The sequence below is a fragment of the Ciconia boyciana genome, chromosome 1, assembly GCF_034638445.1.
Source record: "Ciconia boyciana chromosome 1, ASM3463844v1, whole genome shotgun sequence".
Lineage (NCBI taxonomy): Eukaryota > Metazoa > Chordata > Aves > Ciconiiformes > Ciconiidae > Ciconia > Ciconia boyciana.
The window spans coordinates 56,640,032-56,657,291 of NC_132934.1; the positions used below are offsets into that span (position 1 = coordinate 56,640,032).

Below are 17,260 nucleotides of genomic sequence, written 5' to 3' on the forward strand. Positions count from 1 at the left end.
GTGTAGATTCTTGGTGCTTGGGGGAAAGGAAAAAAAAAAAACCTTAAACACACTTAAAGTTCACCAGAACTGCGCATCTGATGAAGAACTGCAGAATCTGTTAATACACACACAGGCAATTTTCCACTCAGCAAGAAGAGCAGCAGATTATACTTAAGGATGGGAGAAAGCAAAAGCAATCCAATGCTTGCAGTCCTCCCTTTGCTTCCCTCCTTACAGTAGGGAAACCTGAAACCAAGATAAAAAGCCTTTGCGGGCTATTTGAAAAATGCAAACACACACTGGATCAGGAGAGGGTTTAAAGTGCACACTTTTATTTTCTATTACAAAGGCTAAAAGAAGCAAGTTTGTTTTTTTATTTAAGAACAAAAACAAAAATGTTGTTAAAACATCTACATTATTATCCTGATACTAGACCTTATGAAAGATACTAAGTTCTTTTTAATAGTAAAGCGTGGTATTCTTAAATTATATTAATACAAAGACATATTAAAGGACTCGAAATCATTACTACCCAGCTCAGAACTGCAGCATCCCCTTGCTACCTTTTCCTTTCACTTGCTAAAACCCATCCATTTTTGACATACAGTTTCATACAAGCTAAGTAGGGTATTTTTTGTTCCTTTACTTCTCCCTGTAAAGGCCAGGTTAACTCCAACACCAGCATCACTTAAATATCCCTGGCCCCTACCAAAGGATTTGGGGAAAGATTTTCACTAAGTCCTTCAGCATTTAACAAGCTGATCTGAATCAAAGCCTCTACTCTGTGTGAGTGTGTGTCTGTGGTTATTTTACAGGATATGAAATTTCTTCTAATGTTACAAAATTAAAACATCACTTCTTTTGTTAATAACCCTCAGATTTGGTTCTGCACTGCAAAATTTTCTTTTTCCCTCACATGAATGAAGAAAAGAGAGAGTTATCACAGGGTCTTGTGAATACACCACTAAAGCAGCCCCTACAACGTGTGGTTTATCTGTTGTAGAGCCATGAGCGCTGAGCAGTTCTGCTGAGAGTACATAACGTGCTGAAGAAAAACCCTCTTGGCTTGATAAAGTGAGCCTGGGAAGTCAAGTGTGAAGCTTCCTGCCTTTTACAATATCTCTTTAAATAATATAAGCAAAGCCTTATCATTAAAACTTTACTCACTAGTTAGCAGTATAATACTCTTTCACTGAGATGGGACTGCGAGGATATCCTAGGGGTTTCAAAAATGTGAACGGGGAAACCTGTCCCATCTCAAAATTTATACCTATCTATATAAAACCCTCCCCTCTTTGTTATTTCCCTTTCCCTAACCCAAATAAAAGTCTTCATATTTAAACTGGAGATGCTGCGTTTCCTGGCCCGAGTCCTTTTCCTTTACCCTCATTTAAAAGATTCCTTCGATACCACACACATATAATATTATATAGAGCGATATATTTAATACCTGTGTATATATGCTTCATGGGAGGGGTCACATATATACACAGTAAAACAAGTCTGGTGACAAAGTACTGCAACACCACAGACCAGGTTATCATATCAGGGAAAACAAAAAGAGATACTCGATGCAACCCCCGTGACTGTGGGCCTCCCTCACCTCAGGCACGCTCGTCCTCTCCCCGCCTCGGCCCCACTCTGTCCCTCCAAAGCCACACTGAGCATCTCGGCTCTCATCGCAGAGACGGGGAGAGGGGACAGCGACCCACTCTGTAACCTAAACAAGTTATTGTATGAGAAATCACAGCGCAGCGAACGCCAGAGTCACACTAGAGATGCAGATTTGTTTTAAAAATAAAAACCACATTCCAACGTTCCCTGATCCAGATTCGCTTCCTTGGCGTCTCTGCCCAAGAAGAGTAGAACAAGATAACCCAGGAGTTGATGCCTACCTCCTCCCCCGTCTCTCTCTGTGATAAAGTTGACCACTTGAGCACAAGGAGCACCAGGAGAAGATACAATCCCAGCAGCTACAGTGAAGGGCAGAGGAGAAAATACATCACCTGACCGCTCAAAAACTGCCACGCCTGATATTGCGTTGGTCACTCTCTTTCCCCACAGCACGACAAATCCTTCCTCATCTCATCCTCCTCCCCATACGTGAGCAGAGGTAGAAACAACCATTTCCCTCCCCAGTTCTCCCAGATCTCTCATAAGCCATCTGTGTATCATCTGATGTTACAGCCCTGGCCCCTTCCAGGCCAGATCTCGAGGTGCTGTACAGCCAAGAAGGGAAGCTCATACCAAACCAGTGACCACCATCCACATTTTAAAGGAAATGAAACAAGCTCAGAAGGACATTCAGCTTACTTGGAGCACATAGTATCACTGGAAAGACCCAAGACCAGCATGCAGCACACTCTGCTCCTGAGCTGTAACCACCCCAGGGGAGCTGATGCACCTACCTGGAGGCTGGTTTAGAAAGGTGCCAGCTCAGCATCTCCTGCATTTCCACATCTCCTGTATTTCCACATCCCATCTCCCCTGAAGCTGGGAACCCCAAGGATATGGGAGCAGGGAGGGAAAAGGGGGACCCAGCAATGCCAAAGCACCAAGCAGTTCACGGCCAGAGGGTATTTACCACAGATACAGCACTGGCAGCCCCAAGAGCTCTGAGCTTGCTGTTCTGGGAGACTGTATGGAAAAGACATCCCCTGTGAAGGCTGGGAGGGAGACATGTTTGTATTTGAGTGGATGGTGCCATCCATGCATGCAAACCTGCAGAGCACAGCTGGACTGCAGAAGAGAGAAGGAGAGGGAAGCTCAGGACAGGACACACGTTTACTGCTTACAGGATGAGACCGCCAGAAAGGACAAGGCTGGCACACAGAGCAGTACCACCTCTCACCGCTGCCACTATAAAAGCCAAAAATCCTGTCCCAGAGCTCAGCATCACTGGTTCCCCCATTGTGGCACACATCAGGAGGGACAGGAGCAAGCACATGGCTGGGTCCCACTGTGCCACTCACCCTCCACCGCAGTCCCCGCCCTGGGTCACATCCTGGCTGCACTGTGCATCTGCAAGCTCCCTGCCCCGGCTCCGAGGAGGAGGGGCTGGACCTCCGGTGCTGGTAAGCACCCTTCCAGCTGGATTCCCATCAGCGAAGCATTGCCCATGCTGCTCAATGGTGTCCTTTTAAATGGGTCCCCACCCAGTTCTTCTGGCAGTGCAGGGAATAACGGAGCTCTGAATAACCAGTAACACACGCCTTTTAAAGAGCAAGAAGGGAACCCCATTACCTCCCTCCCTCTCTGCAGGACACAAGGCAACACAGAACCACAGGCTCCTTTTGGTTACAACCTTCCTCCTGCCTGATACTGCTGCATGGACTACAGTGACACAGGGTGTGTCACAGTCTCCACTACACCTTCTAGACGGCTTCAGTCTTACTTGCACCAATCACACCAGCCAAAAAACCAAACCCAAACTACCCACCCTGAATACCTGTCGCACACTGAGAAAGACATCTAATGAGGAGTCACCAATTTGCTTTCTAGGTACAGTCAGCTGAAACGGTCTGAAGTCACCTACAATAACAGTTCCTGCTGCTGCAAGCAGTTTTATTACCTTGCTGCTTTTAGCTACACTCTTTACACCAGACGGCTGTTACCCTCCTCAGCGCCAGTTGATGCCTCAGGGCAATATAGACAGCAGGAGCTTAAGCCTAGATGTTTTAAGCCAGATCTGGTGGTTTTCCTTCTTCTGCACCTCAATTCCTAATTCTTCTGGTACTGAACTCCAGGAGAGCAGGCCGGCTGTGGCAGCATAAGCGGGCCTTGCTCTGCAGCACTGAGAAAAGGAGCACATGAACTTCATGGTCACCTTTTCACCAGATGTCTGGCCCTTTCTCTCAGCTTTGTCCTCCAGACTTCTGCAGCCACACTCCAAATTGAAGGGCAGGAGAATGACACAAGAAGAAATTCTCCAATTCGCAGCCCAGTACAGACTGGATTCATTCCTCTGAATGAAGGACAGTGAAACCAAAAGATGGAGAGGAAGGAGAACTTGGGGGAAAGAAGAGAGAGAAGACGGATCACAAACTGAGTGAGCATGGCGTTCGCTGGCCAAGGAGAATCAAATTCACGATTTCATTCACCACTAATAAATCATTGTCTCATAATCTTAAAATAAAAGAAAAGAAAAAGTTCTCTTTGCGAGATACAGATCTTGCTCTCCCTGCTACTGCCACTCTCGGAAAACCCGCCCCGTGTTTCTCCAGCCGACAGGCTCCCCCCCAACCCTTACTATACACCATCCCGCAATAGGAAGTTGTATTTCCCGAAGTCGTCATCCCTGGGGCAGAGCAGCATGTCCTTGCGGGCTTTGGCCAGTTTCTGTTTCAGCACCTCCCTCCGGTCTAGCCACTCCGTCAGCTCGTCCTGGCCATGGGCATAGCGGCACTCGTCTCCTTCGGGGCAGGCCTTGCTCTTCTGGAACCTGCCGGCACAAGGAGCACGATCAGGAGAGCACCCCCAGGACAGGGTTTTGAGTTCCCCATCTGGGATACTCAATCGGGGCCCACCAAAACATGCTGTAAACTCCCTTTCTAAGGGCAAGGAGATTCTCCTACAAACCATGTGCAGCCAGGGAAGGCAACACAGAGGCCGGGGACAGAAACAGAGCAGCGAATGGACCAACGTCTATGAGGGGATTTAGTCAACAGAACGAAACGACGTGAGCTGGAATTGGACCAGCAGGGATGAGGAGAAATCACCACATAGGAGAGGAAATGCCAGGCAACAGTCACGAGAGACAGCCTTCTCTCTAACCAAAACGGCATTTCTAACCATCACAAGCCTTCTGAAGACACCTCAAGGCGCTGATTCAGAAGGTGTGAGACATTCAAACTGTTTAATAAAGCACCTGGGATTCCCGCAAGCATCAGGCCAAGCAGACTGATAGTAGCCTGAGAGCTAAGAGGATCCTGGCTATGGAGGGCACAGGTGCAGACATGAAGCTCGCTCTCATTTTCTAAAGACGTGCTCAGAAATGTATTTTTACCACTCAGTAGTGTGGCTGAGCTGGGATCCAACAGCAGCCTGACCGTCACCTAAACCTGTCAGCTTGTCCCACTCCTCCTCCAAGCAGAAGTCCCTGGGGACTCTGTGAGAGGAGGAGGAGGTGGTGGTAAAGGAGCAGGAGGAGGGATGATGGAGGCCCTGGGCCTGTCGCCCCATCCCTGCAGCAGCAGGACAGGAGGGAGATGAGGCAACAGTACCTTTCGCAGAGCCGGAACTCGCCCATGGGGAAGCGGTAGCTCCAGCAGCTGGAGTCACTGTCCGAGGTGAAGACCTTCTCCTTGTGCTTCTCCGACTGGATGTGCTGCTGCCATTGCTTCTTGCTGTTGCTGTTCTTCCCACACAGCCAGCAGTGGTAGCCCATCTAACCAGTGCAGACAGGGCAAAGGGCCAGTCAGTGCGTTAACCCATCGGCCTTCCCCATGCTGGCACTGCCTCTCCCTCTCTCCTTCCAGAGCATCCTGGAAACTCTGCTCAGTCTACGATCTCCCACACTTCCCTGCCATGTCATCTTCAAGGCATCGTGCTGCCACTAAGGGGGAGCAGAGGAGATGCTTTGCTGAGGTCTACCTACAGCTCAAATGGGCTCAGAGAACAGGACAGCTCAGTTTACTGACACAGTCCCCCGGCTCCTGCTGACAGCCCAGATAGGGTCTGACTGCAAGGCCCCCAGGTGCACAGGCAATGCAAGACTCTTCAGGAGCACAAACCCTTACATCAGCCACCACCTGGGCTAAGGAGACACATCCGCCTCTAGTTTTCCCAGGCCTCTGTGCTCCAGACCCAGCTCTTCTCCAACCTTCTCCCTCTTTCCCGACAGGCCAGCAATGGCTTTGCTAGCTTTCCCAGGAGTATGCAGGAACCCTGGGGAGAGGCTGAGCCCACGCAGAAGGGAACCTCAGGTAGACTCCTACTGACTCGAGGATTAACAGAAAAGCCATTGCAGAGCCTTGCTGACCCCAGGTCAATCCCTTCCTGCCTCATCTGTGCTGCTCCAAGCTGTCCATTTAACCTACATTAGCATGGGCTCTTTCCCACAAGAGCAATGCATCCCTGCCAGCTCACACCTGGAGCACAGGAGAGGGCATGCTATCAGCACTGAGGAGGAGAAGGAGGGATGAAGGACAAGAGATCAGCTGATTACCATGATGTCAGCGTAGTCGGTGGGCATCTGGATCTGTTTCTCCCCTTCTCGCGAGGTGAGTGGTGTCCCCTCTCCAGGCTTCCCAGGATTGTGTTTCTTTAGCCACATGTCATAGGTCTGCTGCATATCTAGTACTGCACAAAGGCGACCCATGAAGTCAGCCTCCCGTGAAGACAACCTCCCGCACCGTGCACAAACTATGAGAAAAGGACGAATGCTGGGGCAGCCCTTCCCTCCCCTCTCCTAGGCAGCAGCAGCTGCTGTCAGACTGAAGGCCTGTGCTCGGGAGGCCTGATGTCACCTCCTCAGATGAAAGCCCTGGGGAGAGGAACCAAATGCGCACCACACCACCTGGCACAGGGAGGTGTCTTCTATGAGTCAAGGGGCAACTGTTAGAGCAGCTACACAAAGCATTCAGGAAGGAGGGAAGGTGCCTCAAAATCTCCATGGGGTTTACCCCACGAGGTGATTCTCCATCAGGCCTGATTCTGCTTGACCTCAGCAGACATCTCACTCCAGCCACAGCAAAGGCAGGGGCTGGATTTGGATCTGTCCCTTCCCCCTAAGACTATGCTTCACCCTCAGCACTCAAGAGGGAGGAGAGCCCTTAAGCAAGCTGGCCACAGGAAGCATTGGGGAGGGGAGGAAGACCTAATGATAGCTTGCCCCAAGTTCAAAACCTGCGCAGAGGAGTGCAGTCGACATCTCTTGGTGCTTTTGGTTTAAAACCCACTCAGGATACTAGTGGGAAGGGAAATTTTGGGTGGAAGCTTTGACTGCACATCTGCCTTTCCAAGATCAGCTCCTGAGAGAGGCTATGGAAACATAAATGTTTGCAGACACTGATGTGATGCTGCAAGTGTGGTGTGTTAGTGATTTACTCCTCGCTAAATGGGTAATTGAGGAACTCAAGGCAATTGGGGATAATGAACGCAAATTCCACCAAACTGAAACAACGCTGTCATTTGAAGATTCACCTTCATGCTTGAGCAAACACACCCAGACTGGTCTGATGTGCTTTAAAGGCCTCAGCAGTTAAATGACTTGAACTGTAACAAATAACAGCGTTTGGCCCAGCAGAGAGAAAGACCCTCCATCCAAGCATAAAGACTGAAAAAAGTCAGGGCAGGCCCGAAACCCTTCAAGCTTTCCAGCATCTCCCAACAGAGCTAGCTGAGCACCTGGACAGCTGGGCCTTGCAAAGAGAGTCTTTTTTCCCAGCTTGCTGTTGGTCTGAATAAACAAGGATTGCTGCCAGAGAGCTGGCCGTCCAGGACATGGCAACCCCCCAGCTATCCCCCAAAAGGTAAGTTGGGAGCCTGCACAATTCCAGACAAGCTCCTCCACAAAGGCACCACCCAACGATGTTCTCATTCAGGATCTCAAATCCACCCTTTTGAATACAATGCCATAAGCAGGGAGTGCCACAGCCCAGGAGCAAGGGATATGAGCAGAAGTGGGCAAGAAAGCCAAGGCAGATACAAGACAGACAAGAAAGATATAGGAGCAGCTACAGGTCAGGACTGGTGCTTTGGCAGAGCTCCATACAGAGCCAGGCCTGGGACAGCACAGGCAACTGGAGGGACAGCAGAGGGTGGATTCAAAGAGCTGCAGAAAGGGAGGGCAGCAATGGAGCAATGCAAGACATGGGACCAATGTGCACTAGTTCCAGAGCGAGGGACTCAAGACATACATGCATGTTTAAGAAAAGAGCAGCTCTAAACTACTGTAGACAGACCTGCCCCATAATCCCACCTAAGCTCATGGTACCAGCTCCGTCCAGCTCCAACTCTGTTGTCAAGAGTATGTCTTAACAGACTCTGCATCCACTGCCCAAATGTCCTCTTCCCTCTCCCCAAACTCTCTGGCCCATGTTTCCCCCACTCACTTTTATTTTCCTTCATGAAGGTCCACATGTCTCTCTCCTCAGGGCTGTGGGCGAAGGAGCAGTTGCCCACATACTGGCACTTCCTGCCATTTTGTGCATGGATACACAGCTGTTAAAAGACAGAGCAAAATTTAGCATCTGTACAAACACTCCTTGCTAGAGGGGAAAGTGGGTTCAAAAAAACAGCTAGGACATTAAATTACACAGAGGAGAAGTCACAAACAGGACACGTCACACGTCACTAACTCGTGCTTCTTTTCCTCAAGCTCCTGATGACATGAAAGGTAAAGACTTCCCTATAAACATGCAGGCAGCTCAGTTCAGCACCTGGCCTCTCTCTGGTTGCCATTTCCATAGGCGACCAGATGCATGTATGCTTAGCGCTGGCCCTGGGGGAGGTAGCAGGGAGCAACCTGGATCGATCCAACAGTGTCTCCTCCTGGTCATGCTGCTGGTCCCCAAAGGTGACTCATTCTCCAGCCATCTCCAAGCAGGTGAAGAGTGGCCTTACAGGTTGCTTAGACTGCACTAGCGCGCACAACTTCACCTCACAGCTACCAACAGCATCATTGCCAGAGAAAACGAGAAGCTTTCCAAGCACTGTATTTACTGATCATCCCTTCTCCCCCAGTCCTGCCACCAGAGCAGTACAGCAGTTGTGGAGACCAGCTGGCCCACGCAAACTGGAGGGAAGAGACAACGCTGTTCCTCTCTGGCGGGGGCTGGGTGTAAGCTCAGGCAAAGCACGCACTCGTATGGCAACTTGCCTTTGCTGCACAATCTGCGACTCACCTGCTGGCCTTGTCTCCTACTGCAGCAGCTGTAAATAACTCTTGCTCCCCTCCCCAGCTTCTAGCAACTGGACTGCACCTGGAGAGCGCTCAAGGCCTTGCACGTGGCCTTGCACCTGCCCATGAACTAAGGAGCAGCAGATCCCATAGGGTAGGAGGGAGAGGAGCTTTCTCCTTTCAGGGAGAAAGGAAAGGAGAGGGAGAGAGAAATTATCAATTGCCATATTTGGGGCTGGGGTTGGAGGTTGGATATCTGTAGTTTTCCTCACTGCACATCTTTTTAGCCCAGTTCTTAGTTTTGCTTTCAAAACACACCGTGAGCAAGTTTCACCATCTACGGCAGCACAATCACAGCAAAGGCAGGGATAGGCTTCTCCCAAGCGCTCCATCTCACCTCTCACCCACATTGAGAAACCCTGACCTAAGGGGAGACTTAAATCTCATTCCCAAACTCTGTGCCAGCCACTTCTTGAGGTGGTGACTGCATTAACAGCAACATCAGAAACTCGCATACGTGCAGAGTGGTTTAAGCAGGTGCTGCTCCTTCTTCTGCTCCACCCTTTCGCTGGATGCATGTGAGATTTTGCTGCCATCAGTCTGTCCTTGCCTCCCACCTCTGCCAACACGTGCCTGCTTCCCTGCCAGGTCTACAAGGGACCAGTCCTCAAAGCGCTACACCATGCTGGGAGAGAAGGGGAAGGGGCACCTGGCTGTGCTGGGCATGGGGCTTACATCATATTGCTGTGGGAAGTTGCGGATGGAAGGCAGTGGTCGGACAGACACCCACTTCTTCTTTGCTTTGGACATCACCAGCAGGACGCGACGCTCCTTCGTCCAACTGAAGAAAAGAGAGTAAATCAAGAGGAGTAAAAGAAAGAGCAGAACAAGGTTTTGTTTTCCTCAGAGACCTTTAAATATTGAGAGATGACCAGATCCTCCTGTCCAGCTTGTCCCTGCACTATCCGACTGCTCCTGGACACGCACATCTGTGACAGAGAAGCCACAAGAATGGTGTTTTAGGAGGATTTCTCCCCGTACTTATCACATATTTCCTGGGGTATCTCTTCTCATAAAGCCACAAAAGTCTCCCCCAAGTCTCACATGGCATCACCATGGATTACTAAACAGCTGCATTCCACCCTTCGACACGGCCAATTCTTGTGCAATCAGATCCATGAAAAACATTTGGGAATATTTTCTGCTTGAAAGGTGCAGTAGAAATGCAAGTCATTACAAGCACTGTCTTATGAACAGGTGCCAGGAAGTATTAATTTTCCTGCAGCTCCAGCAAACAACCACCAGGAGATACCCTGGGTAAAACCCCCAGCTCTATTCAGCAGCTGCACAAAGAGGTGTTATCCTTCCCGTTCCAGGAAGCGATCCTCACCTGCACACTTCCTCCAGCAACTGCTGCTTCTGTCTCTTTTTCAACAAAGGTCCTACATTTGCAATAGGATGCTGGACTGTGCCTTTGTGGCTTGTGTTATGGGAAGTGAAGTCCTATAAACCCTTCCACCCTATCCTGTCAGGCTGCCTGGGTGAGAGGTGCCACAGTTTCCATGACCCAATGGTGACTTCCCAGCTGATATTCTTCTTCTATCACACCAAGGAGCCAGGAGGTGCAAACAGACAAGACGTGTCAGAGAAGAGCAATCAAAGCAAAGAGCCAAGGAAACTAATTTAAAAGGAAGCAGAATACCTTGAATCATTGCTAATAGTGACCTGACAGACATCTGCAAACAGCTTGGAGTATAAACAAGTGCAGAAGAGAACTATCTTAGTGACCTTGCTAATAAGAAATTATAGCAACTGGGAAAAAAGGGAACTGTGGGAGCTGGATTGCATGCACCAGGGCTAACAGTCTGCACAATGCTGGCAGCAAATACAAACAGTAAAGAGAGCTAGAAACTGGAAAACAGCTATCTGCAATGCTTGCTATACTGACAAACATCCCGAGCAGCAAGAGGCTGCTAGGAAACCTTACAGCCTCTTCCAAAGAGGCCAAATGAAGCCCTGGAGAAGGTAAGAGGAGAAATTCGGGCCCTTGAGGAGGGGTGGGGGAAAGAGAAGGTTGCATTGCTCACCAGTGACGGGCTTTGGCACTACAGTACTTGAGGTCTTTATCTGGCTCCACCAGCTGCCCGTTCCTCCAGCACTGGCCACAGACGAATTTCATCTGGAGGTCAAAGGTGCTTGACGTGGGAGCCCGGGGAGAAGCCTGGGGAAGAGAACCACAACCTCAGGCAAACAGAGCCGAAATGCACCCCACAAACTGCCACAGAGACGCTGGCGGCTCCCTGCACGCCTGTGTGCCAGCGACAAGCCAGATTAAATCAGAGACAGCCCAGCTCTCCTTTGCCAGTGTTAGCTGGTGGCCCATCGAGATACCAGACAGGAGCAAAACCACCGCTTGCTTCAGCATGGTTTCCTGGGCTTTGACGTCTGGCCAAAAGCACAGCCTGGCAGCTTCAAGCACTGACCAGGCCTGGCTGCAAAACCCCTGAAGCGTATCTTCATGTACAGACAAGATCTGTGAGACCTGCCCCAGCGCTTAATCCCCGCTTCCCCGCAGGGAGGGCAATCCACGTCCCCCTCGCTACCCATGGAGAGAGCTCAGTCAGACAGCTGAGAGAACCCTCTTGGGAGGGGGCCAGGCTGTGCCACAGCACAGGACCCACCACTCCTGCTTTTGGACCAGAAGGCTCATGTCACATCTAGCATTTGATGCACTGAAGTCAGAGCTGGGTCCTTTTGTTAATACCCATCAAAGCCATTTCGGGGCAGCTTTCCATCCCTTACAGTTCCTTTGCACCAGGCCTCACAGGCAGTTAATCATGATCTCTGGACAGAGGTACAATTGTCAATGCACATATTTCATATACTCTCAGCCACTTAACTTCATCGGCCTTCTACCTGTCTCCTTCAGAAGGCTCTTTTGGGATTACGACTAATAATTGTGGAGGGGAAAAAAAATGGAGCCAGTTCCATATCACTGCCGCCTTGCGTTTTCTGAGCAATGTCTGGAAAGCCATTCACATTTTGTACCACCACTGGAAGACATGAGGCTGGTGTCTCCAGTTCATTTCCAAACCAAAGAGCAAACCTGACTGGATGCCAGTAGCCCTGGGCACAGGAGTATATGAGGGTACAAGCAAGAACCTAAAAGCACACCCTGGTCATTGAGCCAACTGTGAAGCACAAAGGTCACGTACCAGTAAAACAGTTCTCTGACTGCTAACCACATAAGCAGCCCATCCCAGCTGCCACATCTTGACTTCTAACCCTGACCATCTCACAATGAGCAGACAGGCAAACCACGTCCCTGAGGAGCAGGCTTCTGCCAGCAACTGATTAGCAGTAGTGTGGACCCTACGTGCATCCCTTGGCAAAGGGAAAACAGGAAGCACAGGCAGTGCAGAATCAAAGCATCTCCCAGGAAACACCACATAAGCTATCGACTACCACTCTGCATCCTCCAGCCCTAGTCTTTCGGAGAAGCAGAGCTGACATATAAAAGGTCCTCCATTGCTGTGAAAAGCTGACTGGAGAGCTGACCTTTGCCTGTGCTGACTACAAGAGGCCATCACTGCTCTGGATGTCCCAGCAAAAGGACCCTTCCAGAGAACCATCATCTCTCTTGAAAAGCAGCAGTGATTCTGGCCTACTTGCCTGCAAGATGGCCTTTCTGGTGGCATCCGGCATGTGACTCGTTCATCTGTCAGCCTTCACCAGTGCTGGTCACCACCAAGTACTCATCAAAGTGGCCGGCTGCAGAATGAGCAGGGTTGAGATCTGGGATATCACAGAAGGCAGTAAGGTGCCTCCCTCTCAGATGTGTGGCCTTTGAACAGTAGTTTTAACCTCCACTTGACTCCAAAGAAAATTACACTACAGCTCACCACTGACCCACCAAACCTATAGGCCTACGGTAACAAAATGGCACTGCTGGCATATTCCCTTTTATCAGCCCAATGCTATCTGCCATCTAATCCTCCAGGTGACAGATCTCTCAGCACAGCCAGGAAGCTTGGCTCAAATCTACTGATCCAGCAAAACAAAAAATCAAGTGGCTCCAGAAGGCCCAATAGATCAGAGATAAAGAAAATGTTTCTCAAGTAATTCTGGTGATCTGGGCTGCCTTTTCCACAAATTCTTAACCAAAAGAAGCCCTGTGCATTTCTTCATCAGTCACGCAAACTGCTGGTCAATCCGGTGGGCATGTATGCTCCCAGGGGATTAGGAGCCAAGTGAAAACTCAAAGCTGCTGTTGTTGCTGCTACATGACTGTATTTGTAAAGGCAAGACGCATACCTGGCAGGCTGCTGATAACCAACAGTGTGGAAATTAGTATCACATGAGGCTCTAGCAGACGAAGCCAGGCAGAAGTGCCTCGGGCTGTGGCACCACCCCTTGCTATGAAGCCAGACAATATAGTGTTAGCTATGCACCATGGTAACCAAATAAATAAAAGTCTTCGGCACGACAGCTCTCCACTTCAGGCTTTGCAGAAAGCAGCAGCCCCAGCACGGCCACTCATATCTCACAGCTTCAGGAACCCCTCTCAGCGATACTGAAATGCTCTCTGGAGGAGCCACGTGCCTTGGGGGACCATATGAGGAGCTCAGGTTACTCAGTCACCTAACCGAGTGAGCTGTACTTAGGTGCAAGTACCCCTTATTAGAGTCTTTCCTTTCCTCTCCATGCTTAAATTGCTAATTCTGCGGCCAGTTTTTATGGGGGTCCTGCAGCTGGCTAGTGAGGTAAAACAGAACAGCCCTCAAAAACCAGAAAAATGGAGGGCTAAAACCCCTGAATTCCCAGGGATACAATGGGAGTCGAGGACACCCAGCTACCTACAACAGTCTCTCCTGCTGACTGCCTCTTCCATCTGCAGCCACTGGGTTTACTCCTACAGCAGCCTCCATGGGGCCAAATTTGTGGGGCCAAGTGCAAGATCCCTGCTAGGTGTTTAGGAAGCGGTGTATCTTCATCTTCCACTTGTTGCTAAGTCTCCTGACTTGCATCATCACAGCTGCTGGGTCCCTGTATGCTGCCTGCCTCTTTTCTCCACAACCAGATAGCCCCAGCCACTGAGTCCAACTGGCAGCTGTGACAAAACTGCAGCAAAATCCCTGGGAGCGACTTTGCTTCTGCTGACCAGAGGGCACCGGGGTGAGCGTGGATCACACAGGATGGTGGGAAGGAGGGGTCTGCTTTTACAGCACTCCTGGGAAGTTGTCTTTGCCAGGCAGCCAACTTCAAAAGCTGGAAGGACGCTGAGAAAACTCTGAGTCACGTTAGCCTGCTTGGATGGGAGAAAATAATGGCAAAAGCAAACATCTCTCAACAGATACGTTAGTCCTGCCCCCGGGGTCTTCAGCAGCAAGCCAGTGTCTCATCCCGGAGCACAGCCCTCTGGCTGCGTACGTGCTGATGCCAAAGCCACGGTTTGCTGTTGCAAACACATGCATCTGACCGACTTAACGTTGTCTCCCTGCACGGTGCCAGTGCCAGGCTGCCAATCCCTACAGACAATTGATGGTGCTGCTGGTAGGCACTTTCTGACTGTACCAACAAGGTTGCTGCTTCATCTCTGCACAAAGTGATGGGTGGAGGGAAGCAGTCCAGCTCTGCGACAGGCATTTGTGGCACACAACCAGACTTTGCCATTGGCCATCAGCCCTAACACTGCCCAACAGGGCCCAGAAACTGTAGCTCTCTGCTCATCCCCTGACAGCTGATGTAGCAGGCGCTGGTGTTTCTCTTCCTGATCCTCTGCCCCCTGCAAGCCCCAACAGCCAGAAATGAAACCCTCACTCAGCATCCAGATCCCACATGCTTCAGAGGACATGCTCTGACCATGCTCGCTGAACAACTTGTTCTTCCGACAGCAGCACCTCCAGACAAAGGTGAATTTGAAGCTGCAAGGCTTACAGGAAAACAGCTGTCCATCTATCTTTTTTTATCCCCAGATTATGCACAGAGAATGGCAAGACAAAGCTTTCTGGAAAATGCAGGCAGATTCACAGCAGGCAGGACAGAACCAGTCACTAGACTTCACTCTCCATGGGGCAGGGATTGCTGATATAAATCCAACTACTGTCACAAACTGCTGCAAATTCACACTTAGTTTCTTCCACTGTGGGGATGCAGGCAGCTGCCTCTGTCCTCACACCAGGCAGAAAGAGATCATAGCCAGCTCTGTCTGCAGGGACCATTCAGATCATTCAAGGCTCCCTTCTCATATAATACAGACTGGAGAAACTTGTCCTCTCAGCTTCCTGAGAGGCTAGAACATATTTCTTAAGCAAGTCAGACGGCTTTGGGAATTAGAGACCTTGGTCACTCTGGACTGCTGCTTCTCATTCCTCTCCCCCAACCATTTCAGACCACAACAGCAGAATGGGTTGCACAGGTATGTTGCTGAGCATCTCCTCAGAGATGACTCCCATCTCATGCAGCGTAACCAGTACATAGGTGGACACAGAGCCCACTGCAAGCATCAGTGCAGTCACCTGCATCTTTCCTGTTGGGCTAACCCATGCCCATCAGACCAGCTTTCCCCAGCATCAGTGCCCTACAGCCTTCAGAACACTTCTGCTGGCCCGTAACCTATCCAAAAAAGCTGCTACACACCACGTGAGTGACTCAGATCTCTTTCCTATAAAACACCTCCTCCGCAGGGTGCTCACAGGCTGCACTCAGTGCTGGTCTCTGCAGAGGGACTCCTGGGTGAGAGGTCCCAGACAAAGGTGAAGTACTCTTGCTCTGACAGTAAGGCACAGGCCAAAGGGTGGCAAGCTCAGGCCTCTACAAGGGGAAAGAAAGCTGTCAAGTGGGAACAAAAAGGATTCAAAACACTTTCCCCACCATTTTGCAGGGGAGAGAATTGCTCCTACGCCTGAGAGCTTGCTAGCAGGCATGAAGTTTCTCATCTCATCAGACATATCTTCTGAAAGTAATTAGAGAACAAAAAACTCCCTGTTCTAATGGCAAAACTGCTTTAGTTCAACCTCAGGGCTGGGCTGGGAATTGTCCTCACTGGGTGAGCTCTGCTCCTACACTACAGAACACCTCCTTGGGGAAAAAAAAGGATAAGGCGGCACCACTCGTAGCCAACAGGTTGGAAGAAAGCAAAGACATGCCCTTTGCTTATAACACACCTCTTCAGAGAAAGCTCTTGGCAGTGCTGGAGGGTGCAGCCAGAGGCACCTTCTCCCACACTGAGAGATTGGCGGCACAAAGAGAGGCAAAGCTCACAGCCTCCTCCTGGCAAAGTGCCACTAAGATCTCTGCCCACCCTCAACAGCACCTGACGGGCAAGTTCCACCCACTCCTGCGTTTAGAGCAGTCTTGTGGGTCACAAGTCATTTCTTAAGAGTCCTTCAAACTGCCGTATTGTCCCTTGGCCACTGAAGGGCAGCAGGACACCTTTGGTCTCCACTCTGTGCAGCCATGGTCCCTGAAGTCTCACGATTTCACTAGCGAGGTGTCGCAGGAAGCGCCATTCTCTGTGCGTTGCCCTCCCTGCTCTGGAGGCTTCACCCCACCATGGAACAGAGCAGATAACAACGCTGCAAAACAAGGCACAAAGCTCATCACTAGCACTGCAACCAGGAAAGCTCTCAGCTGTCCTCCTCCTCAATGGCCAGCCTGGTCTGCCTGGGACCTGTCAGGCAACAGCACCGGGAAGAAAAGAGAGAAAGTGCTGGAACAGTTGGGAGCAAAACCAGGCTGCAAGCCACCTTACTTACCATGCTGGTGGCTGGTTTGCTGGCATGTGCCTCCATCTGCTGCCAGTACTTCTTTGATTCCTGCACGATATCTTCATGGGTCATTCCTGGGAACAAAAGGAGACAGGACTGAGCTATTCTGCTTTGGCCAAGAGAAGAGAGGGAGGGAAGGGTTGCAGGACTTCCTATGCTGGGGCTTAGGAACCCCTGTGTGGCTGACAGCAACCAACAGTCCCACTGGTAATGTCAGGACATGGGTTGTGAGGGGACCCACCACAGGACATGTTTAAGCACCGGCTAAAGAAGCTCCTCTCTCCACACAAGCCAAATGAAAGGGGAAGAGTTCGGTCTCCTGGGCTCATTCAGACCGGGCGTTCTGCTCCGGCTGTCTGCAAAGGACCCAGATGCTGCCTCCAAGATGATGATTCTTGACTAGGGGTCAAGACCTTGACCAAGGCTGTCCCCCAACACCATATCAACAGATCCTACCCAAGGCCCTGAACACAATGCTTTGTTACTGTTGATTTACTGCATATTGGAGTTTTTGCCACTAGCTTGGAAGACCACAGATATGCCACTGAGACATCTAGCATCTCCAAGACCCTAGAAATCTCACCTAATCCCTGCTGGGATTAATTAGCCTGTTACACACTTCAAGTTGTGGGGGATGCCCATCAATCAACTGGTGAAGAGGAAAGCT

The 17,260-nt window shown here is 50.3% G+C and overlaps 1 protein-coding gene across 12 annotated transcripts in view; it reads right to left on the reverse strand.

Annotated features, from left to right (window-relative positions):
• Window positions 1–763: 763 nt before the first annotated feature.
• The window catches only part of ZC3H7B (zinc finger CCCH-type containing 7B), a 50,470-nt gene continuing 33,973 nt past the window's right edge, over window positions 764–17,260 (reverse strand). For all 12 annotated transcript variants that reach the window (XM_072868259.1, XM_072868350.1, XM_072868268.1 and 9 more), the window contains 7 exons: window positions 16,582–16,667; window positions 10,912–11,045; window positions 9,560–9,665; window positions 8,037–8,145; window positions 6,149–6,282; window positions 5,205–5,368; window positions 764–4,423 (listed from right to left, as the gene is read on the reverse strand). In XM_072868259.1, the coding sequence (XP_072724360.1) occupies window positions 4,231–4,423; window positions 5,205–5,368; window positions 6,149–6,282; window positions 8,037–8,145; window positions 9,560–9,665; window positions 10,912–11,045; window positions 16,582–16,667 (926 nt within the window). In that variant the 3' untranslated portion in view covers window positions 764–4,230. The remainder of the gene's footprint in view (window positions 4,424–5,204; window positions 5,369–6,148; window positions 6,283–8,036; window positions 8,146–9,559; window positions 9,666–10,911; window positions 11,046–16,581; window positions 16,668–17,260) is intronic.